This window comes from Haliotis cracherodii, unplaced genomic scaffold (genome assembly GCF_022045235.1).
Source record: "Haliotis cracherodii isolate W230 unplaced genomic scaffold, xgHalCrac1.p SCAF_1, whole genome shotgun sequence".
Classification (NCBI taxonomy): domain Eukaryota; kingdom Metazoa; phylum Mollusca; class Gastropoda; order Lepetellida; family Haliotidae; genus Haliotis; species Haliotis cracherodii.
Window position 1 is genome coordinate 9,117,287 of NW_027266264.1, and position 25,818 is coordinate 9,143,104.

Genomic DNA, 25,818 nt, shown 5'->3' on the forward strand with positions numbered 1-25,818 from the left:
AAGTTATAACAGGGTTTGACTGTGTGCCTATTTCAAATGCCTTCATTTTAAAAATTGTTTAAACTTAAATTTCAAGATCAGGTTTATCAAAAAGAAAACATGTAATCTTATTGCTGTGATCATGTTTAGGCAATACTATTATTCAGGTTTTTTGATTGCACTCGGTATGATCATGTTGACGCCAACCCCTGCTTTGGAGTTCTGTTTCTTAAAAGAAATAAAGATTCCACACATTGTACATTGCTTGAAGACCATGCTTGGTCCCCAAGCATGATACTGTTGTTATAATGGCAAACTTGGCCTTAAGTGTAACCCACTCAAGTATATACCTCAGAAGGGTTTGTCATCCAATATGTGCAGTGTCATAAGCAAAGATACCCATGAAGATCCGGGTTAGAATTGGTCTGCAGCAACCCAATGATTGTAAGAGGCGACGGACCAGAAGGGCTGGACAGATTCACTGACTTGGTTGATGCATGTCACCAAATCCAAAAGCATAGCATAGCATGGTGCTCCGGATATCACAACAAATAAAACATGAGCACTGGGAGGGAGCACTTCGTGACTGAATGACCTTGTGTGTCTCTCTGTTGGTAGGTTCTATACAGCATCAGTGCTATTAGTCTCATACCCACATCCTCATCAAGTGCTGACGATATTAGCAATACAAGACATACAACGTGTCACGACACTTTTCAAAACCCAATGTCTTTTAACAAGTATTTTGTTTTCTCTTTAGCATGGTACGTGTAGTTCATTAACATACAAATCCATTCTCCAATCCATTCCATCTCTTGCTGTTTAATAACGGTTGTTGATATTGATCTTTATTTCTCACCTGAATTTTATATAACAGCAACCAAACCCTTTCCATGTTTGCAAGTAACCATGTTTGATGTAGCATACTGTAACTATCAAACATGCTTGGATGTGTTCTTCTTCATTTGTTTTATACCAAGGGATGTTTTAATACACAGTTTAATCCTTTACAGCATTAAGGTATAAATAAATTCTACAATTATCCTTAAGAGGATGTGTTTGTGTTTGTATAAGGAGACCCATCCCTGCAGGCTTTGTAGAAACCGGAGTCACAAAGTATTCTGCCACCAAAAACAATGGTCTCATTTGTTGTAATAATTACTGCTCAAAAGAAGTTAAAGAACTTCCAATTCTTTCATATTAATTTGTCTGAATTTTACCGCTACAGTAGTCACGCTTTGTTTTTGAAGGTATGAGGGGCTTGGACATCCAAGGGAATCATATTATATACACAGTATATCTCCATTTAGCCCTGGGAATTGTGTTTTAACATATTGACCAGTCGTGAAGGTCAAGGTCATCCTTGAGGTCATGGCCTGATGAAAAGTGAGTTGAAACTAAAACTCCAGAAGCCTTTACTGTATGTCAATGAATCTTGGTACATGTCATCCTTGGAGCTGTTTTGTGTTTTGAAAACGTTGTGAGTGACCTGCTTATCAGTGGTAAGTCACTGTGACATGCTTTCAGTGAGTATGCCATTTTTAGTTGGTGCATTGAATGCCATGATATGACGTAATACACTCAAAAATATATTATGCTCACAATAACACAAGAAGGATTTATTGTAGGTCAGTGAAACTTGGTTCATCATCCTCATGATGGGACCCAGATGGTAACTAAGGTCCGGGGTGACCTGAGATGAGATTAAGGTCATTCGTAAGGTATGTTTGCCATTTTCACCAAAATGCATTTTCTGCAGATATCTTTTGAGTCATAGTGGTTATAACAATTGAATACTTACAATCTAATGATGTGAGTGGTAGGTCACTGTGACCTACTTTAAATGAAAAACAGTGGCTATTGTTTCTTAGTAATATAGAATTCACCAAGGGGCACCATGTTTGGTTTATATGCTGGATAGCATTTGGAATGCTCTTGAAATACTGGCAACTGCAACTGAATGTCAAATTCACGCTGAAGGTCAAACATTCAAAAATGCATTGTGTCCCTTTTGACTCAAGAACTGTTCACTATAACTTGATGAAATGTTGGTACACACCAGCGTTAGGGTTGGGCATGGAGATGGTGAGAGTTTGGTCATCTTTCGTTTAAGGTCAGTGTTACTGGAATGTCCATTTGTAAGGTAGTTCTGCTTCTTTGTCTAGACTTTCAGTTTCAAAGTGGTCTTGCATTAGACATGTGTTTTCCCAATTCAGTGATGTAATTAAACTAGAAGTGCTCACCACTTTGTTATAAAGGTATTTAGGGGCAGAGTTTCGGGGCATTCAGAAAGAGGTAGGGGTGGGGTTGCATCTGTTTTTGCATGTACTGAAAACACTTTTTTAGTTCCATCTGAGTTAAAAAAGTGCAGCTGCATAGGCCATTTAGTAGTCCACCTCCCGGGAAAAATCTAAGAAGTCATTTATACATCAATTCTTCATTGTGAAAGAGACCATATACCAACCCTAGACATAAGTTTCTGATTGTGATGGGTCAATAAGAACACTATAGACCTCAAAGTAATGCGAGTCTGATCAGCTCAGTAAAGGGATTGCTTTGACCATTTGCAATACATCATCACTGGGACTGCAAAAACCTTTTGAGCATAATTACTGAAATCTAAATGTGGACTGATCTCGAGATTGAACAAATCAAAACATATTGTCTCTCATTGTTTTGTCACTCAAATAACACTTTGTATGCTAACTTAAATTTTATATTCTGTCAACCTTGCAGTAAAGCATTACTGTAATTATCCACACAATATCTCCGTTCTACAGGGGCGGTGTTATAGCCTAGTAGTTAAAGTTTTCGCTTGTCACACCGAAGCCCAGGTTCGATTCCCGACATTTGTGCAATGTGTGAAGCTCAATTCTGGTGCCCCCCACCGTGATATTGCTGGAATATTGCTAAAAGCCACGTAAACCCATACTCACTCACTCTGATTGTGATGGGACAATAAGAAAACTATAGACCTCAAAGTAATGCGAGTCTGATCAGTTCAGTAAAGGGATTGCTTTGATCATCACTGTGGCTGCAAAAACCTTTTCAGCAAATACCTGTAATCTAAATAAAGACTAATCTAAAACTGAACAAATCAGAACATATTGTCTCTCATTGTTTTGTGACTCAATTGCCAATTTGTGTGCTAACTTAAATTTTATAATGTTTATCAGTCTTGCAGTTAAGCATTACTGTAATAACCCTCACAATATCTTTGTTCCACACAGACCGAGACTGCAACTGGGCTCCAGTGAAACTATGGTACATGCATGCAGGCTATGAGGAATGTCATGTACACACGTCTTAGCCATACCTATTTCAGTCCATACCTATTTCAGTCGGTATCACAACAGGTTTCTAACTCCACACATCATGGAAGGTTCGTACAGATGACGGTGATTATTTATGCGACCTGCTGCAGTTTCCTGGGTCGGTTTCATGCACTACTTGAATGCTGACAAGCCTGTTGCCATGGATCGGTTTCATGCACTACTTGAATGCTGACAAGCCTGTTGCCATGGAACGGTTTCATGCACTACTTGAATGCTGACAAGCCTGTTGCCATGGAACGGTTTCATGCACAACTTGAATGCGGACAAGCCTGTTGCCATGGATCGGTTTCATGCACAACTTGAATGCGGACAAGCCTGTTGCCGTGGATCGGTTTCATGCACAACTTGAATGCGGACAAGCCTGTTGCCGTGGATCGGTTTCATGCACAACTTGAATGCGGACAAGCCTGTTGCCATGGATCGGTTTCATGCACAACTTGAATGCGGACAAGCCTGTTGCCATGGATCGGTTTCATGCACTACTTGAATGCTGACAAGCCTGTTGCCATGGGTCGGTTTCATGCACAACTTGAATGCGGACAAGCCTGTTGCCATGGGTCGGTTTCATGCACAACTTGAATGCGGACAAGCCTGTTGCCATGGATCGGTTTCATGCACAACTTGAATGCGGACAAGCCTGTTGCCATGGATCGGTTTCATGCACAACTTGAATGCGGACAAGCCTGTTGCCATGGATCGGTTTCATGCACAACTTGAATGCGGACAAGCCTGTTGCCATGGATCGGTTTCATGCACAACTTGAATGCGGACAAGCCTGTTGCCATGGATCGGTTTCATGCACAACTTGAATGCGGACAAGCCTGTTGCCATGGATCGGTTTCATGCACAACTTGAATGCGGACAAGCCTGTTGCCATGGATCGGTTTCATGCACGACTTGAATGCGGACAAGCCTGTTGCCATGGATCGGTTTCATGCACTACTTGAATGCGGACAAGCCTGTTGCCATGGATCGGTTTCATGCACAACTTGAATGCGGACAAGCCTGTTGCCATGGATCGGTTTCATGCACAACTTGAATGCGGACAAGCCTGTTGCCATGGATCGGTTTCATGCACAACTTGAATGCGGACAAGCCTGTTGCCATGGATCGGTTTCATGCACAACTTGAATGCGGACAAGCCTGTTGCCATGGATCGGTTTCATGCACAACTTGAATGCGGACAAGCCTGTTGCCATGGATCGGTTTCATGCACAACTTGAATGCGGACAAGCCTGTTGCCATGGATCGGTTTCATGCACAACTTGAATGCGGACAAGCCTGTTGCCATGGATCGGTTTCATGCACGACTTGAATGCGGACAAGCCTGTTGCCATGGATCGGTTTCATGCACGACTTGAATGCGGACAAGCCTGTTGCCATGGATCGGTTTCATGCACAACTTGAATGCGGACAAGCCTGTTGCCATGGATCGGTTTCATGCACAACTTGAATGCGGACAAGCCTGTTGCCATGGATCGGTTTCATGCACAACTTGAATGCGGACAAGCCTGTTGCCATAGATCGGTTTCATGCACGACTTGAATGCGGACAAGCCTGTTGCCATGGATCGGTTTCATGCACGACTTGAATGCGGACAAGCCTGTTGCCATGGATCGGTTTCATGCACGACTTGAATGCGGACAAGCCTGTTGCCATGGATCGGTTTCATGCACAACTTGAATGCGGACAAGCCTGTTGCCATGGATCGGTTTCATGCACAACTTGAATGCGGACAAGCCTGTTGCCATGGATCGGTTTCATGCACAACTTGAATGCGGACAAGCCTGTTGCCATGGATCGGTTTCATGCACAACTTGAATGCGGACAAGCCTGTTGCCATGGATCGGTTTCATGCACAACTTGAATGCGGACAAGCCTGTTGCCATGGATCGGTTTCATGCACAACTTGAATGCTGACAAGCCTGTTGCCATTGATCGGTTTCATGCACAACTTGAATGCGGACAAGCCTGTTGCCATGGATCGGTTTCATGCACAACTTGAATGCGGACAAGCCTGTTGCCATGGATCGGTTTCATGCACAACTTGAATGCTGACAAGCCTGTTGCCATGGATCGGTTTCATGCACTACTTGAATGCTGACAAGCCTGTTGCCATGGGTCGGTTTCATGCACAACTTGAATGCGGACAAGCCTGTTGCCATGGATCGGTTTCATGCACAACTTGAATGCGGACAAGCCTGTTGCCATGGATCGGTTTCATGCACAACTTGAATGCGGACAAGCCTGTTGCCATGGATCGGTTTCATGCACAACTTGAATGCGGACAAGCCTGTTGCCATGGATCGGTTTCATGCACAACTTGAATGCTGACAAGCCTGTTGCCATGGATCGGTTTCATGCACTACTTGAATGCTGACAAGCCTGTTGCCATGGGTCGGTTTCATGCACAACTTGAATGCGGACAAGCCTGTTGCCATGGATCGGTTTCATGCACAACTTGAATGCGGACAAGCCTGTTGCCATGGATCGGTTTCATGCACAACTTGAATGCGGACAAGCCTGTTGCCATGGATCGGTTTCATGCACAACTTGAATGCGGACAAGCCTGTTGCCATGGATCGGTTTCATGCACAACTTGAATGCGGACAAGCCTGTTGCCATGGATCGGTTTCATGCACAACTTGAATGCGGACAAGCCTGTTGCCATGGATCGGTTTCATGCACAACTTGAATGCGGACAAGCCTGTTGCCATGGATCGGTTTCATGCACAACTTGAATGCGGACAAGCCTGTTGCCATGGATCGGTTTCATGCACAACTTGAATGCGGACAAGCCTGTTGCCATGGATCGGTTTCATGCACAACTTGAATGCGGACAAGCCTGTTGCCGTGGTTTAGGAAGGTGGCGGTCATGGGGTCAACATTGTGTGGTTTCCTCTTCATCCTGCCAAACAACCGTAGGTATTTCTTCGGACATCCGTGTTTACTTGCTCAATTTGATATATGTAAGTCCAGTGGGAATGGTGTCTGGATCGGGAGAAAGATTGACGCTACACACGTGCACATGTGTTTGACGTCGAGCACCAGATCAGAGTAATGTAGGATGTTCCAGAATCCTAACTCAGTGTGTGCTTGAATAATTAAATGAGTATTACATTCGTAATGGATTTTCTTTGTTTCACCACATTTGGTGTAGATGGCTTTGGAAACAATAAACAGAAATATGGTGACCATTTATAATAAAACATAATTCTACTTCGGTTTTAATGGCATTTGTTTTATTTCAACGTTACATAAAAATACTGAGGACATTTACTCCACTCAAAAGGTGAGGGTCCAATTGAAGTTCTTGTAACGCCAAAAAAGCAGCTACAAGAGACATGATCACACCTTGTATATAGAAGTACTGACACTGGTTGTAACCATAGCACTTGTAGCTGTTAATTCTTGCGGTACAAGGCACCGTGGGCTGGTGACGATGTCAAATAAATTGCAAATCGAAATTGTTGCTGCCTGTTCAAAGGTGAGTCACAAATGGTTAAAAAGGTTCACAAAAATGCATGGACTGTCTCAACCAAAGGTTGGTTGATGGCTTGTTGTTTAATGCCGCACTCAGCAGTATTCCAGCCATATGACGGCAATCTGTAAATAATCGAGTCTTGACTAGACAATCCAGTGATTATCGATCATGAGCATCAATCCACGCAATTGGGATCGATGACATGCATCAACCAGTGACTGGTATTCGACATTACGTTGGTGCAATAGGTGACGACTTCGTTCTAATGATCGAAAATAGCCCATTCAGATAGACCAGCCACGTCACTGGTTTGTTTGTTTGGTTTATTTGTTATTTAACGCTGCACTAATCTCCCCAGACAATCCAGTGATTGATATTGTGAGCATTCGTCATATTCTTAGACATTACGTCGTTGCAATAGGTGACGACTTTGGTATGAGATTGAAAATAGCCCATTGAGACAGACCAGCCACGTCAGTGGTTTGTTTGTTTGTTTGTGTGTTTGTTTATTTGATATTTAACGCTGCACTAATCTGCCCAGACAATCCAGTGATTGATATTGTGAGCATTCGTCATATTCTTAGACATTACGTCGTTGTAATATGTGACGACTTTGGTATGAGATTGAAAATAGCCCATTGAGACAGACCAGCCACGTCACTGGTTTGTTTGTTTGTTTATTTGATATTTAACGCTGCAGTAATCTGCCCAGACAATCCAGTGATTGATATTGTGAGCATTCGTCATATTCTTAGACATTACGTCGTTGCAATTATATGTGACGACTTTGGTATGAGATTGAAAATAGCCCATTGAGACAGACCAGCCACGTCACTGGTTTGTTTGTTTGTTTGTTTATTTGTTATTTAACGCTGCACTAATCTGCCCAGGCAATCCAGTGATTGATATTGTGAGCATTCGTCATATTATCAGACATTACTCTCGGTGAAATAGGTGACGACTTCGGTCTAATGATCGAAAATAGTCCATTCAGACAGACCAGCCACGTCACTGGTTTGTTTGTATATTTAACGCTGCAGTAATCTGACCAGACAATCCAGTGATCGATATCATGAGCATACGATCCATGCTGTTGGGGTCGCGGTGACACGGACACGTCACAAGGTATCGTCAGTGGAAAACATTACGGTGTATGGTTCAGCCAGCTTATTCCCTGGACGTGATGCCTCCATCAATGCATTTCTCATAGATTGGGTGTTTCCATGGCGTTGTCAAAGAGTCATCAAAATATTCGCTTTCCCTTTTCTCGGAGGTAAACTGTGGAATGTAATCTATAAGTACAAACAACGCAGCGGGAGGCATTCATTACACTCCACAGATGGGTTGGATTAAACGACGCTTTTAATGGTGTTTCAGTTATATACCGCGTCGTTAATTTAACGTAGGAGAGCCCGACACAGGCGTTTAACGTGAAACCCTTCACCTCGGTGGAAGTCTTCAATTTCAGTTTTTTAAATCTTCTAGATTAACATGAAAGAATGCGTAATTTTATACTAGAAGTAAGACATGGAAAAAATTAAAAAATCAAATCCATGGCGCGAGTCCAAAGCTATATTTTCGTTTTACGGAACCTATTCACAAACATTTAAAAATGACCTTTAAATACATAGCATTTCTTAACACCGAACAAACACACACGTATGCAGATGAGACAATTTGGAAATTACGAACGAGAAATGTCCATGTTTTTAAACCACTTCTTCATCCTTTGACTTGACAGGCGAGGAGACGTTTGTAGACCTCAGTGGACAAAGGCTACATACGAGATTAACATGCGGAATTTGTCTGGGTCCAGGAAAGTCATACCTGAGTCCTTCTTCCGACCTAGCTGACCTTCAAACCGCAGCTATTGAAGGGTCTTTTTGTCAGCCTTTCATCTGTAGGAAGTATTACCGCCTGCAGCGGGTCACACACAGGTAGGTGCTCGATAAAGCCTCCTGTCAAACATTGTCAGATATATATGTACAACAAGATCAATGTAGTTTTCTCTATTTTACTATGATTATAAAACCAAAAGTGTGTGTGTGTGTGTGTGTGTGTGTGTGTGTGTGTGTGAGAGAGAGAGAGAGAGAGAGAGAGAGAGAGAGAGAGAGAGAGAGAGAGAGAGAGAGAGAGACTCACCCATCCATTCTCTACTGCAACTCATAAAAGGCGACTATACGCTTATCGTATGAGGCGACTAACGGGATCGGGTAGTAAGGCTCGCTGACTTGGTTGATGCATATAATCGTATCCAAAATGCTCATGATGTCAATCACCGGATTATCTGGTCCAGACTCGATTATTTAAATACCGCCGTCATATAGCTGTAACATTGCTGAGTGCGGCGTTAAACAACAAACAAACAAATAAAGGGGATGTGGGGTAGCTCCGTGGTTACAACGTTCACAAGTCACGTCGGGTTCTATTCCGCACGTGTGAAGCATATTCCAAGTGTCCCCCTCCATGATATGACTGGAAAAATGCCGAGGAGGCGTGAAACCACACTCTCTCAAACACAAGACGCAAACGAACAGCATTGTACATGTCTCACTTTGTCTGGAATTAGAAATGATTTCTTTTTCTGTCGATATATTTATATAACCAGAACTCTTAACTGACAAAAGTATAATTATTAAAAATCAGATATGAAAACTCAGGATACTTTATATTTCAACTTTGAAGTTGGTCTGTTTATAGCAAGAACATCACGTGTGTTACACAAATTCAATGTAGGGTATTTCATCAGAAAATAAGGACATGCGTCTGAGAAAAAATAAAATAATAATAGCAGTCTTTGATCACAACCGCAAACCACATTAACCAGTTTAACCTTTACACAGATGGAAGAAATTAATAGTTTCATTCAGAGCACAGAGTGTGGTGTGTGAAGTTTCACCTGAAGGTTTGTTAAGGTCATAAAGCGGAAACATTCAACGCCCCGCTTGTCTTCCGCCATGCTTTCCTTGATAATTCATAACAACGCTGACTGTTTGTAAATAAATACTTTGATGACGTTTCCTTATCGTAATGTAATGTTTTACACAAATCACGAGGAAATAAAACGTCGTGATCCGCTGTGTGTACAACACACTTAGCAGAAGTAGTCGTCGAGACAACGTTGACTGTACCGATGATGTGCTGGACAGGTGAGTTTTCCTATTAGTCATACTCACATTGATCTGAGGTAACTATTGCTGTCTATTCACGGGGATATACTAGTAGATGGTATGGTTTGAGTAACCTATATGCAATGATACATACGTTGTTGTCCTGTTCCTGTGTTGTTAGGGTGTGCCAGAATCCAATGATCGTGGGTTTGAATCTCAAATTGACCCTGTATATTCTTGGTTTGTCAACACCATTCCCGTGAGCGCGGCTTCACTGAAGTCGTAAACGTCTGCGACACACATCATGTCTGGCTTTCCTCCCACATTAAGCCGATACGCTCTGATGTAACTGTAATACTGTAATATACTCCTAACACACAAGACCCCCTCCGCGGAGAGTGGAAGGTCCGGGGTTCGGTTCCCGGCAGCGTCATACCAAAAGACGTTAAAAGATGGTACTTGTTGTTACCCTGTCTGGCGATCGGCATTAAGGGGCTAAAACAAGGACTGGTCGGCTCGGAGTCAGTATACTGTGTCTGAGTGGGGTATTCATGTTACAGTGCGGGGGGTATCCCAGTGGGCTAGAACTATAAATCGACATAAGTCCGGACTAGTTCAAGCACACACACACACACACACACACACACACACACACACACACACACACACACACACACACACACGTGCAAGCACGTCGCTATATAAATGCAATAATCTTGGACGCGACGTTATAAGCCCCTTTTCACCTCACCTAACTCACAAGAGATATTGAGATATTCACTTACATCACAGCGTTTCAGTTCAATATAGTTGACATTCATTCCCTTTATGAAAACAATAAGTATAGGGCCATGGTGCCAAAAACAACAATTTGAACTTACGATCATGTGATCACGCCAAAGAGGCACAACCCAGGGAGCAACTGGGCTCTCAGTGTCCTGGTTGTTTAATGCGACGGTTGCCGAGGTCATTTTGTTAGACGTATGTTTTTGTGTTTAATTATGGTGCTGAAAAAAACCCTTTAATTCATTAGAGCCTATGACCAACGGATCCTGTCACATCTGAGGCACACATCTCAGGGGGCTATTGTGATAGATAATATACTCTGCAGAAAAAAACCCGGCAAAAGTAGTAAAATCGTAAATATCTGACAGTGTTGCCGACATCCGTACAAAATTAATACCAACAAGGAATTGGTCATGTCTGTATGGATTGGGATTGATTTGTGTGGAAAGAATGAGGTTCTGCAGAAATTTGGTGAAAAGATGGAAAAATCGCCAAAGCACAACCACGTGAAATACTTGCGCCAAAACACATCAACATTCCATGCACGTGCAACATCACCTGTTGGGCTATAAGAATTGTGTTTCATTTGCATGCCATCACAATCTAATAAGTCAAAACATACCACGACTAACGGAAGCTCAACTCAACAACGCCATCGGTGGACTGCAAACAGGAGAATCATCTTCAGCTGTAGCCAGCTTTTTCCACGTGGCACCAAGCACCTTTACAGGACACACGGGACAGCACGTTATCTTCCCAGATCCGATCGACCACGTATCACTACTAGAGCACAGGACCGATTCATACAGCTACGTCACTTACGTGAAAGAACCACCACGGCTACCTCTACAACTACGGCAATAACATTATTGCGTAGGATATCAGCCCAGAGAGCGAGACAGAGAAATCGTTTAAGATATTGCCACAACAGTTATAGAGACAAGTTTAGTTCAGTGACGTTTTATGCTTCGCCGTGCGGATGGTAGACGTCGTGTGTACAGGCGTCGCGGGGAACGTTATGCACGAAACCGCAGATAGAAAGTGGACAGATTTGGTGGTGGTAGTGTGATGATGTGGGCAGCCATCTCCTACACCGGTAGAACAGACTTGGTGCAAGTTCTGGGGAATATAACGACACAACGTTACATTCTTCGATACATCCGATTCTTCGGCTACACGTCCTTCCCATTATGCAACAAGAGAACGTCATTTTCCAACAAGACAACGCCCGACCTCACACGACATGTCCCGCCATGGCCCTCCAGGTCTCCAGATTTAAACCCAATCGTACATTAATGGGATTCGCTGGATCAACGACTGCGAGCACATCAGCAAAGACCACACAACCTTCGACAGTTGGCACAAGCACTGCAGGCGGAGTGTTCTAACAATCCCCAGGCCACACTTCGGAATACGATTACTAGCAAGGGACGACGATGCCAGTCAGTTTTGGACTCCAATGGTGGCCATACAAGATACTGAGAACCGATGACCTTTTCACCTTGAAAATCTACCATTCCATGAGTGCCATATGGAACCTGGGTCAATAACACGGATGTGTGCCAATTTTGAACAGTTGATTACCGTATGTTGATTATTTATGTTATATATAAAATATGCATCTAAAATCGCTTTTGCGTTTCTTTTCCCCCAGAGTACATATAAGTTGAGGTTCCTAAAAGTAGTCGTCCGGAAAACAATGTCCGGATTAACAGGGTCTCCATACATCATCATTTGCATGACAAATAAATCAAATATAATTAAAACAATAAATGTGCTCCGCGTAAATGTATATATAAACAACCACAAGTAAAATTATGCTGTATAATCTTCTTTGTATATAAAATATCATAGCTATATCTCAGTCTAGCCATAACCAAAGAAATAACAGGAGACATTTATATTAACCATTTAAAAGATAAGGAAAACCAGAGTTTAAAAAAAATTGACATTAAGACGTATCTTAATGTAATCATCTTAATCTAAATGAACTGCATAACTGGCTTCAGTGATCTTGCCACATGGAATATCTGCACATCCCCCTGGAGCGTCTAACGCCCGCCGCACTCGGAACATCACGGAGTGGGGTAAAAACTACTCTCAGAGAAACTCTGACTGATTAACCCTCGTCTGTATGTCACAAATATAATATCCACTAAGGCCAAAATGTGTTTCTAAGTACAGTAAACTACGTCTGACTGATTAACCCTCGTCTGTATGTCACAAATATAAAATCCACTAAGGCCAAAATGTATTTCTAAGTACAGTAAACTACGTCTGACTGATTAACCCTCGTCTGTATGTCACAAATATAAAATCCACTAAGGCCAAAATGTATTTCTAACTACAGTAAACTACGTCTGACTGATTAACCCTCGTCTGTATGTCACAAATATAATATCCACTAATGCCAAAATGTGTTTCTATGTACTTGTACGTTTCAACAAAAGATAACTAACATGACGGCGAAGATAGTTTTCGAACTACACTCTTGATAATATTATGTTTGTTAATTTCATCATATTGCTTTTAAATTATCAGTTTTCAGAATAAGACATCACATTAAAATGCAGTTGTGACCCAAACATCCCAGTCTTGGCAATAAGATGATCCCATTCCGCCCAAAACACAAGTACAAGACCTTGTACTTGACAACATAGACGTGGCGACTAATCAGAATTATAAACCTCCGGTGACGTCATCCTATTGTTCTCCAGTCGGGTTAAATCTCATAAACAGGGACGTTGTAATGTCCCTGGGATTTTATATAATATCCCCGGGATTTTATAGGATATTCAAGTCATATTTGCTATATAATGTGTTATAATATCCCAGGGATTTTATATAATGTCCTGGGTATTTTATTAATATAACTTCCGTTCAGATTATAACACGTAATGAAATGTAAAATCAAATGTTTTCTTTATATTCCCGAAGGTCAAACTCGCAACCTTCATATCTGTAGCCCAGTGAGTGTACCACTAGGCTATATGGATGTTAATACGCCGCACTGCTTTTTAGAATGTCCTTTTCAAGATTCGTACGCCAGCAACAGATATTTTACGCCCGTTTCCTAAGGTTCATGGAAAGTATGTTCGAAACATAAAAATGTTGATAAATGTTGTTTTAAGTTTCTTTTTTCGGTTTATAAGTAAGATAAAACACTTCCCCTCGGGTTGTTGTGATATTTAAAACCCTTTCCCTCTGAAAATCCCTCGGGATGCGGGTTTTAAATATCATAACAACTCTCGGACGTGTTTAATCCTATACTTAAAGAACGCATAAAAGCGATGTGTAAATCGTACTCGCCAGGCACTAACAGAGTTATATTATTATCGTGCGTGCTGGGCGAAGGGAGATAACTTAGATCTTAAAGCTGACGATGTTTGCGAGGCAGTTTGGTGGAAAACAAGACTAATGAGTATTCGTTGCCTATGTATTGATTAATATTTATTTATTCCACGTAACGCTACATGTAGTTACATCTACATATAATACCAATACACAGTTTAAAAGAGGCATATATATTTACAAATCACCGTCATGATATTATTGCATAAACAACAAACATATGAATTGTGTTTATAGTGTATTATTTCTCCCTTTTCAGAACCTTGGAAGATAGCCTTATTTGCAGAGGGGGGAGATCCTACATATGGTCTTATGGTCTTTTTAGCAATGAAACAAAACTCACATCGAAATTTATACTAGTTTGATATCGTCATTCCTTACATCAGCAGCAAATCCAAACGTAACGTTTCCTGTTCCAGCTATGCCGTCGTCTTCGATATTATGGATTATCGTGCCCCTACTGGCGTCACTGGTGAAATGTCAACGTCAGGTGGTCGACTTGACCCACGCATGCAGTATCGACACCCTCTACTGGCCAGGGGTTCCAAGATTCAACTTCACCATCCTGGAGCGGCGCGAGGTGGATAACCATTGGTCAGTGTGTAGGATAATCATTGGTCAGTGTGTAGGATAACCATAGGTCAGAGTGTAGTTTAACCATTGCTCAGCGTGTAGTTTAACCATTGGTCAGTGTGTAGGATAACCATTGGTCAGCGTGTAGGATAACCATTGGTCAGCGTGTAGGATGACCATTGGTCAGCGTGTAGGATAACCATTGGTCAGTGTGGAGGATAACCATTGGTCAGTGTGGAGGATAACCATTGGTCAGCGTGTAGGATAACCATTGGTCAGCGTGTAGGATAACCATTGATCAGCGTGTAGGATAACCATTGATCAGCGTGTAGGATAACCATTGGTCAGAGTGTAGTATAACCATTGGTCAGTGTGGAGGATAACCATTGGTCAGTGTGGAGGATAACCATTGGTCAGCGTGTAGGATAACCATTGGTCAGCGTGTAGGATAACCATTGATCAGCGTGTAGGATAACCATTGGTCAGAGTGTAGTATAACCATTGGTCAGTGTGGAGGATAACCATTGGTCAGTGTGTAGGATAATCATTGGTCAGCGTGTAGGATAACCGTTGGTCAGTGTGTTTCAGCTGAACCCACCCGACATACTCGTTGATATCACACACGTATAGAAGCTATGTCATTTCGAAGATATGCTCTCCAAAGAATAGATGGGTCATGAAATATAAATTTGTGATCGGTTGTTAGAAGAAAGATCAGCTTTGAAAAATGATTGCCAGCGATAGAACGGTTTCAGAAGCAAAACCTGACGCGTCAACATACCTGAAACATTGCACGTGGATCATGCAATTCCTCCGTACACGTGGGAAGGGGGTCATTCTTCATTTCGACACTCTGGAAGGTCTTCAAATTGCTCTGAGCCATTAGTATAGTTCAATATCCACAGAAACACGTAAGTTCTCTTGCTTTAGTGCAGTGTTTGTGCTCAGATTGGGAACGCCTTGTCTATAACATGATGAACGCCTAAAGGGTATTGGCATGCTTGTGGTGGGGGGGGGGGGGGGGGGGGGGACAAATTGCATGGGTATGTGGTGAGCCGAATGGTATCCAGATTATCTACACGGCAACTCAGCGAGCGGGACGTGGGTTCTCCAGAATATCAATACGGCAACTCAGTCAACTTCAATCTGAGAACAGGCGTTGTAATCGGTGACGGGTGTGAGACATTGTCACCAAGCCGAGTCCCGTTTCAATTTATATAACATTATCCTTTGGTTTGAACAATGCTGTATGTCCAAGGGTTGTATCTGATATGTCAAATATAGTTTTTCTTGTCCTTGTAGGTTGGAAAGCAACTGGTTCAGCACGTCCGAACACGGCGGGACCCACCTGGACGCACCCTCCCACTTCTACAGGGGGCATCCTCGAGTCCATCAAATTCCCCCCGAGCGTTTGGTTGGCCCCGGGGTGGTGATCGACATCACAAGCCAAGCGGCAAGCAACCCCGACTACCAGGTCCAGCTGAGTGACATCACTGCCTGGGAGCTGGCACACGGACGTATACCTCTGGGATCTGTCGTCATGATGAACTCCAACTGGGGAAGTCGATACCCAAACAGGTCCCTGGTCTTCAACACCAACACGACCGAAGACCCTTCAACATTCCGTTACCCTGGCTGGCACGTGGCCACGGTGAACTGGCTAGCCACCAACAGACAGGTCATTATCATCGGTGTGGACACTCCGTCAACAGACTTTGGGCGAACACCAAATTTTGCAGTCCACCAAACGCTTGGTCGGCATAATGTTTCAGGATTAGAAAACATTGCAAATTTGGACAAGTTACCACCACGGGGAATGACCGTATTTGTCGGGGTGGCCAAAATATTGGACGGCAGCGGCGGGCCTGCCCGAGTGTTTGCCATGATGGATGAACCGAAGACTCCTTGCTCCTGTCCCAGAACACAACAGCCACGGTTCCGACAAGAAAGAAGACCTCGGCCTATTCAGTCCGGAAGTTCCCGGAATCTGGCATTGACCTACATAGGGTTTGTAGGTCTCTTGGTGTTATATTACGTCCAGTTTTGATTCGTTAATTCGTTTCTGATGAACACTCTCAAATTTTACAGACCGAACCGTGTTTGCTTCCAGGTGTTATTATGAAGTGGTGTAGCAATTAACGATTGGCGTGTGTTGCACGGGAAGGATGTTAGTTGTTTAGATATATGTGGCATTGGTGCAATAACACACCACTTATATTGTAATTTGTTATATATTCATTGACGGCATACACGTAAATCTATGGATGAAACTGAAAATGTGTCTATGAGTATGCCGGTTTTCAATGCTGCGTGAAAATTACCACTCGTATAACCATCAATGGCGCGTGTACAATGTCGTGTAGTGCGTGTAGTACGACAACATGTTTCTTTAATGTATGTCTGATTTCGATATATTTAATATTATAGAAATATATATCATAATATTTAATCACTCTCCTGACGACACTTAAAAATATACAACCAGTATAAATATTGCTTTGATAATACTCTGTTCATGAACGTAATGAACTAGACAAAACCTACATAAAGTACAGTAAACTACGGTTATGACGAACTCAAGGCGACCACTATTTTTAATTCGTTTTAACCGTAGTTCGTTATAAGCATATATACACCAAATGGACGGGACCCAAAACCAGTTCGTTATATCCGTCAGTTCGTCATAAGGGCGTTCGTTATAAACGTAGTTTACTGTACATACATATTGCCGTAGTCAGTTTTTGATGTTGATAATGCTATTTCTATACGATATGATAATCTTTCACTACACAAGCCAAATGTATATTTTTGATAATGAATAAATGTGATATTTTTTATTCGGTATTTATTTTGTAAGACTAGGGAAGCCACGAGTCAAAGTCCAACATTACATAGTACCGACAATACAACATTACGTAAACGCACAACATGTGTCACATTTATCACCACATACCAACGCCATGATTCGATGGTCACATTATCAATGTCTCGTGTCTGCTGCATGTCAAATAATGAACACATAATAAAAAGTGCATATAAATTGTGCAAATATCCGAATAAGTTAACTCGGGATTGTGAAACTTGGAAAAGGATTTTTAGCTCGTGTGGTATAAAGTCTTGAGGTGATGTAGCTTAGGCATGCCTGAAGATGGCCCAGTTCTCATGTTACTGAAATAAAAGCGATTCCAACTTTATCACAAGCATGTTTTCATGGATGAATAGGTGGTCCAGTCGTCTAAGGCGCCGCGATTCGCTGTGCAGAGTTGCGACCCTTGGGCACACCAGAAACCTATGATCGTGGGTTCGAATCCCGGTTCGCCCCGATTATGTTTCTAGGTTTGTCAGCACCATACCCGTGCTCGTGGGTTTCACCGAAGTGGTAAACGTCTGAGACCTGCATCACTCAACTTTACTGTTAAAAGCGGCGTTAATCCCAACTCACTCATGGATGAATATCAAATAGTGACGGAAACAGGTGTTCGGGAAAAGGAGATTGTATCCTGCCCCACCGATAGCCGTCACAAGAGATAGTATTATTTAAAGAGAACTTGACTCCACGATTGTAAAATGCAGCGTCTGTGAAGCCGATATATTGTCTCTTAATGAGTGAGTGAAACGTTTATTCCATCTACATGATGGTGGCCTGCAAGTAGACACTAGAGACTGGGTCGGGCACGTCAGTGGTTAATAGCATGAACATACGACACGCAATCAAATTGTGACCACCTGGTCCTCAATTTAACCGGCTCTAACGGCAAGCATGAGGTGCTGAAGATCTATTCTGTCCCGCGAAACATCACTGCGAATTTCTCTTTGTTATTGGAGTAAGTATTACCGCTTGACTGATCTGTCTATGTTATTAAGGTAATACTTACCACTTGACTGATCTGTCTATGTCATTAGGGTAATACTTCCCGCTTGACTGATCTGTCTATGTTATTAGGGTAATACTTCCCGCTTGACTGATCTGTCTATGTTATTAAGGTAATACTTACCGCTTGACTGATCTGTCTATGTCATTAGGGTAATACTTCCCGCTTGACTGATCTGTCTATGTTATTAAGGTAATACTTACCGCTTGACTGATCTGTCTATGTTATTAGGGTAATACTTACGGCTTGACTGATCTATCTATGTTATTCAAGTAATACTTACCACTTGACTGATCTGCCTTTGTTATTATGGTAATACTTACCGCTTGACTGATCTGCCATGTTATTGAGGTAATGCTTACCGCTTGACTGATCTGCCTATGTTATTAGGGTAATACTTACCGCTTGACTGATCTGCCTATGTTATTGAGGTAATACTTACCACTTGACTGATCTGCCTTCCGCTTGACTGATCTGCCATGTTATTATGGTAATACTTACCGCTTGACTGATCTGCCTATATTATTGAGGTAATCCTTACTACTTGACTGATCTGCCTTCCGCTTGACTGATCTGCCTTCCGCTTGACTGATCTGCCTTTGTTATTATGGTAATACTTACCGCTTGACTGATCTGCCATGTTATTGAGGTAATGCCTACCGCTTGACTGATCTGTCCATGTGTTTGAGGTAATATCTCTTATTTGATTGATCTGTCTATAAGAGTAATAATATTTTCTGATGTTATATAATGTTAATGTAGAGCTACACATATACATATCCTACCTAAATTATCCAAAAATTGACATGGGTACAATGTGTGAATCCCATTTCAAATTGCTGCAGTATTGGTCAAAGCTGAGTAAAACTATACTCACTCACTCACTCAGTATTGACAAGACTAAATCATCGGTGATCTGAGACGCATGTAAAAGGTCAACCAGCCTAAAAATATATGTTATTTCAATGTAGAAACAGAAAAGTTAATGTGTCAAGACTTGATTAGTAAACATCCTTGATTAGTATCACTGTAACTATTGTCTGAATGATCTTTGGATGTTGTCTGAATGATGTTTGGATGTTGTCTGAATAATGTTAGAATGTTTTTTGAATGATGTTAGAATGTTGCCTCAATAATGCTTGGATGTTGTCTGAATGATGTTAGAATGTTGTCTGAATGATGTTAGACTGTTGTCTGAATGATGTTAGATTGTTGTCTGAATTATGTTTGGATGTTGTCTAAATGATGTTTGGATGTTGTCTGAATGATGTTAGAATGTTGCCTGAATGGTTTTAGAATGTTGTCCGAATGATGTTAGAATGTTGTCTGAATGATGTTAGAATGTTGTCTGAATGATGTTTGGATGTTGTCTAAATGATGTTTGGATGTTGTCTGAATGATGTTAGACTGTTTTCTGAATGATGTTAGACTGTTGTCTGAATGATGTTCGAATATTGTCTGAATAATGTTAGAATGTTATCTGAATGATGTTAGAATGTTGTCTGAATGATGATTGGATGTTGTCTGAATGATGTTAGAATGTTGTCTGAATGATGTTAGAATGTTGTCTGAATGATGTTAGAATGTTGTCTGAATGATGATTGGATGTTGTCTGAATGATGTTAGAATGTTGTCTGAATGATGATTGGATCTTGTCTGAATGGTGTTAGAATGGTGACGTAATGATGCTTGGATGTTGTTTGAATCATGTTTGGATGATGTCTGAATTATGTTTGGATGTCGTCTTAATGATGTTTGGATGTTGTCTGAATTATGTTTGGATCTTGTCTGAATCGTCTTTGGATGTTGTCTGAATCATAGTTGGATGTCGTCTTAATGATGTTTGGATCATGTCTGAATTATGTTTGGATCTTGTCTGAATCGTCTTTGGATGTTGTCTGAATCATGGTTGGATGTCGTCTTAATGATGTTTGGATCTTGTCTGAATTATGTTTGGATCTTGTCTGAATCGTCTTTGGATGTTGTCTGAATCATGGTTGGATGTTGTCTGAATCATGTTTGGATGTTGTCTGAATCATTGTTGTATGTTGAATCTGACGTCTGAATCATGGTTGGACGTCTGATTCGGTTTGGATGTTGTCGGAATGATGTTTATATATGATGTTACACCCAACCCGTGCAACTGCCAGTTGCGTGCATTCGGAAGGCCGTTTGCCCAATGCGTGCAATCGGGGGCAATACAGCTTACCCAATGCATGCAATGGACAGGGACTTGTATGAGTTTTAAAATCTTATTCACAGAGGTCAAAAGGACAATCATGTTTTGTGGTTACCTAATTGTCATATTTTGCAGACTGCGCATTCACTATTTCTACATGCACTGTAAGTAACTCTTTCTCCTTTGTACACATGAGTGAATCCCCTGCTCATGTGACATTGACACAAATATGATGTGTGCCCTGTGAATGTACGCAGTGCGAGACACTGATCGGCGCAGTTACTACACAGTATTCACCTCAACAAGTGATGGCGGCTCAGATCGTGTTAGTTTTATTATTTTTCCCTGCGGTCAGTAGTCATATGAAAGTGATGGACCTCACCTGGACCCATGGTCCATCAACCATCTACTGGCCAGGATCTGTAGGATTCAATTTCACCAACATAGCAGAGGTAGAGACCGTCCACTATAGGTAAGTAAGGGGGGGGGGGGGGGGGGGCTTGGTTTCACCAGCCCCTTTCTTTATCTTGTATGCGTGGCACAATTCCTTTGTGGATTGCATTATATTATTCCATTTATATCTCAAGTTTGCCTGCCCCGTGTTCAAGAGTATGTCACTTCTAAAGCAACGTTATTTATATTCATTCATTCATTTTATTTCCAATACGTATAGGCCACAGGCCTTTGTGTACAAAAGGTGAGTACAGACAGGTTTTAAGCTTTCAGTTTCGCATTTCTTACTTCATTTGCATAATAAAGATATTTTGCTAGATTTGTAATAATATATGTATCTGGTGATGACAGAAGCATATTAAATTTATGAATGTTAGGATGACAATAGAACTTTGCTTTGAGATATAGTTGCCGTAACTTGACATACGATGGACAAATAAGCAGGAAGTGATACTCGGTTTCAATACAGTCTAATTTACAAGGTTTGCATTTTCTTAAATTTCTTGGAATTTTATAATGACGTCCATTCTCAATTTCCAAAGTATGACAACTCAGTCTGAATCTGAAACGGTATTTATAACGAACGAAATAAAACGATACTGATGGCACGGTCTTGCTCCGACTAGAGAGTAACATATGTTTCTTTTAGAATTCAGAGTGACATAACACTCCCCAAAAGACTTTCAAATTTTCTCTTTTTGTCGAGCAATATAACTGCAGCTCCAACTCTTGGTGTCTACATTTCACAACTTTTGAGATGCCATCGAGCTTCAAAGAGGATATCAAGGCCATAGGTCTCTTGCTCAATAATTGTTTGGTCAGGGTTACAACTTTCAAGGCCTCAGTAGTGATATTAAAAGGTTTCACGGTAGACATGTGCAGGAAGCTTCCAAATTTGACGCATCAGTGACCAGAATCATGTTCGATGCAATTCCCCATTTCGGCAAGAACCGTATGTTCCCGTGTTTTTCAGGTGAACAATTGACTTGCCTTTGCATGTGTTTGTGACGGGTACCTCCGACGGGGCAGGTATCATAACCTGGTATCATAACTATTTATTAGTGATTCATAATCATATGCAATCGTACATTATATCGTACCATCGACTCGTTTTAGCTCAGATTTCTTATGATTTTATCGTTTTTATTTGGATACTTCTCAATGCTTTGCCTTTCCTGAACAAATTTCAACTCTTTGGTGGCTTCAGAACAATGTTTACATATGCCATAAGTCTGTCCACGAGTATAGCCAAACGCTTTGGTACCGTCTACAAAGTACGTACTTACTTATAACTTTTTCATTTAGTCGCCTCGTACAACAAGCATATGTTCCTGAAGACCTATTCTAGCCAGGAACTACCACCGCGGCATCCGCCAAAAGGACATTAACTTGACATTACACACACCACATAAACAGCCGGGACAAAGACAGTATACACCAATATTTGATACAGGTATCATAGTTGTGTTTTGGTTTGCAGTGTTTCGGTGACTGGTTTCAGCCTTGTAACGTTTTCATAACGTTTGTTATTTTTTGGTCAAGTCCGTTTTTGAAGTCTATGCTCCTTTTGTCCAGCAGTGTAGTTTATTCATGGGGCATACCTAAGGTTGACAGCTTCCCCTGTAGTGAGCAGGGAATTAGTAAGTGTAGTTTTATGCCACATTTAGCAATACTTCAGCAAAATCAGTTCGGGGTAGGCCAGAAATGGCCTTCACACTTTGTACCGATGAGGGGAATCAAACGTGGGCCTCCAACCTGACACGAGAACGATATAGAGTTTAGTAGAATAGTATAACACGCTGCTAGATTCTGGTTACAATAACGGACAAACAGGCAATAGATAATATAAAGGGTTCCAAGGATTCTATTTTCCATAAAGTCAATACAACATGAATATGGTCTGATATTTGTAGCTGTTCATGCTTACTACTTTCAGGTATGAGAGTAACTGGTTTTCTACACCTGAGCACGGTGGCACCCATTTGGACTCTCCTTCACATTTCTTTGAGGGGGGATGGAAGGCAGATGAGATTCCAGCAGAACGCCTGATCGGCCCAGGAGTTATCCTTGATGTGACGTCACAAGCGAATGCAGATCCGGATTACAGAGTCACCCAGGCCGATTTTGAGGCGTATGAAAGCAAACACGGTCGGATCCCCCACGGTGCCATCGTTTTCATGAATTCTGGATGGGGAGCTCGGTATTCTGACAAAAAACGTTTTTTTAACACAGAGTACCCGGACAATTCATCTACTTTCCATTTCCCAGGTTACCACGAGGACGCCATTACCTGGTTGGTTGCCAATAGGAACGTCAGCATGGTAGGTGTCGACACACCCTCCAACGACTACGGCCAATCAACCGTCTTCCCATCGCACGTGATTCTGGCCAAAAATAATATTCCTGGATTAGAAAATGTTGCACGCCTGAACCAAGTTCCCGCGAAAGGGGCCACTATAATTGTTGGTTCCATTAAGCTATTCAGCGGAAGTGGCGGCCCAGCCAGAATTCTGGCAACCTGGGACACGCATGGTGAACCTGATTGTACATCCGGTTGTATGAACATTCTAGAAACTGCCAGTACAAGCCTGCTCGCTGTGTTGGTTGTTGGATCAGTGATTTAATGTACATGTATCACAGAATGTGTATGGGCAATCTCTGACAAACATATCCCAGATGTTAACATGAACACATATGTCACACCTTAGAATATACACAAGACCATAGCTTTCACGCCAGCCCCCAAACGATCAAGGGTCAACGTCGTACCACCATAATTCTTGCCGCATACTACTAATCACTAACTACCCGATGAAAGGGCAATGTGTTAGCCTTTAACAAATCATAAAGAAGTTTTATCCATAAAAGTTTCTTGTCTTTAAAACAAAAGCATTTGCTGATTTATTGATATAATTCCTTTATATTGATGCATATTCGTATAAGATAGACATGTATTTTATCCGTAGAAAGGCGGTCAAGCCTACCGTACACAGTTACAATTAATTTATAAACTACCTCAGAACAAAAAGAAATGTTTCATCCTTTATCCTTTCAAAATTGAGGAGCCCCCATGACGTAAATATTTTAAATAATGAAAATAATGAAATTGTCTTATTTATCATTACTTAAATTGAGACAATGTTATCACAAGGCGCATCTGCTTACTTGGATAGATTACAGCCTCGGATGGCCGGTATTTTCAAAATTGTAGTTCTTAGTTTGTATGGCCTCAAAGCAGTGACGTGGGGGAAATTCGCCCGTAATAAATGAACAAGATATATCAATAATACGTGTCTTGGAGTCAGATATGGATCTATGACAACGTGTTATTGTATTATCGTATGGTAATATAAGGTATTACTCTTTTCATATCGAAACCAGAATGATTTTGTTGCGATATTAGTATCAAAATAATTTAGATAATAGTATCAAAAATAATTTAAATGTAATGAAGACTTATTTAATCACAAATCTCCTGGTGTTTATAAATATAAGATAACTAACATACGAAATGCTAAATGTGTCATATATACATGAAAGAATGTCACCAATTGTAAAATCATGATTAAAGTAAGCATCAGTTCTAAAAATTGGAAATAATATACATTCGAGCATAAAAATTTAGTATCTTCAAATGGGTCTCCACATGGACAAGACGGATCTTGGAAGATTTGCCATTAGTATCGCCGTACCTTATTTCACAATTGCAAGTTGTCTGTTAAGATACTCGAATTATATGAACCATATTATCGTTTATGATACTGTGTTATAGACTACATGAACACACAACAAATGTTAAGTAATTATATGAAGGTGATTTCATGAACATAATTTTATCCACAGTTTTTTCTGTTCAGTTAGTTTAATTCCAACGGAAATGTTCATGCATCAATGTTTTATGAAGTTATGTACAAACGTAGATTTGTACCCTTGGTAAATGCATATAGCGGTACATCTTCCGTATTTGCAAACAGACAAAAAGATTACTTGTTACGCTGAAGCAGATGACTACCTTCTTTACTACCTTTGCGTTACAAAAGAAACTGTGCATATTCTATCCCAGCAGATGGAGAAGAGGATAATCCCATTGTTGTTTGGTCAGTTAAGAGAACTGTTACATGAGAATCATTTGCCAGACATTCTCATTCACAACAAACAAAATAACATATTTACTAAATAATGCAGCCATTATATATGATAAATACGACACTTAGAAGTGAGGCGCATTAACAGAACAGAACTTTGGTTGATGAAGACAGGAGTCAACAATCTACGTCTTGTTTTATTAGATGTAGAACACAAAAACACAAATATTGGTATTCGTCGCCGATGTCTTTTAAACCACATAAAGGCATATTATTTTATTATGTAGGATACATTGCCACCAGCCACCATTGCCACTCTAATTGGCATATAAAAGTCAGCCTAGCATCATCTACGTAGATTATAGTTCCATCGATCGCGACGTCGATGTTACTTTCATCTATGTAGATGATACATTTTCCTAGACCGTGGCCCTAATACGCTTCCTCAAGGTAGCAAACATGTATGAGATAAATATATCAAATCAATAGATTGCATGCTTGATATGCGTGTTTTAGTGCTGACATTGATTTAATTTTGTTGATATGACTCATATCATTTGAATTGTTAGTGCTGTAAATAAAGATATGAGTAACAGTTTGTGGTGTTCTTT

General features: G+C 41.1%; 2 protein-coding genes across 2 annotated transcripts; both read left to right on the plus strand.

Moving 5' to 3' along the window:
* The first annotated feature begins 9,931 nt into the window (after window positions 1-9,931).
* Window positions 9,932-16,665, plus strand: LOC139459445 (isatin hydrolase-like). Its single transcript, XM_071240894.1, has 3 exons — window positions 9,932-9,947; window positions 14,465-14,639; window positions 15,921-16,665. The coding sequence occupies exons 1-3, from the start codon at window positions 9,932-9,934 to the stop codon at window positions 16,663-16,665; spliced, it is 936 nt and encodes a 311-aa protein (XP_071096995.1).
* A 4,251-nt stretch (window positions 16,666-20,916) lies between these two features.
* On the plus strand, window positions 20,917-25,789 carry LOC139459456 (isatin hydrolase-like). Its single transcript, XM_071240904.1, has 2 exons — window positions 20,917-21,141; window positions 23,059-25,789. The coding sequence occupies exons 1-2, from the start codon at window positions 20,978-20,980 to the stop codon at window positions 23,744-23,746; spliced, it is 852 nt and encodes a 283-aa protein (XP_071097005.1). The 5' UTR covers window positions 20,917-20,977; the 3' UTR covers window positions 23,747-25,789.
* The last annotated feature ends 29 nt before the right edge of the window (window positions 25,790-25,818 follow it).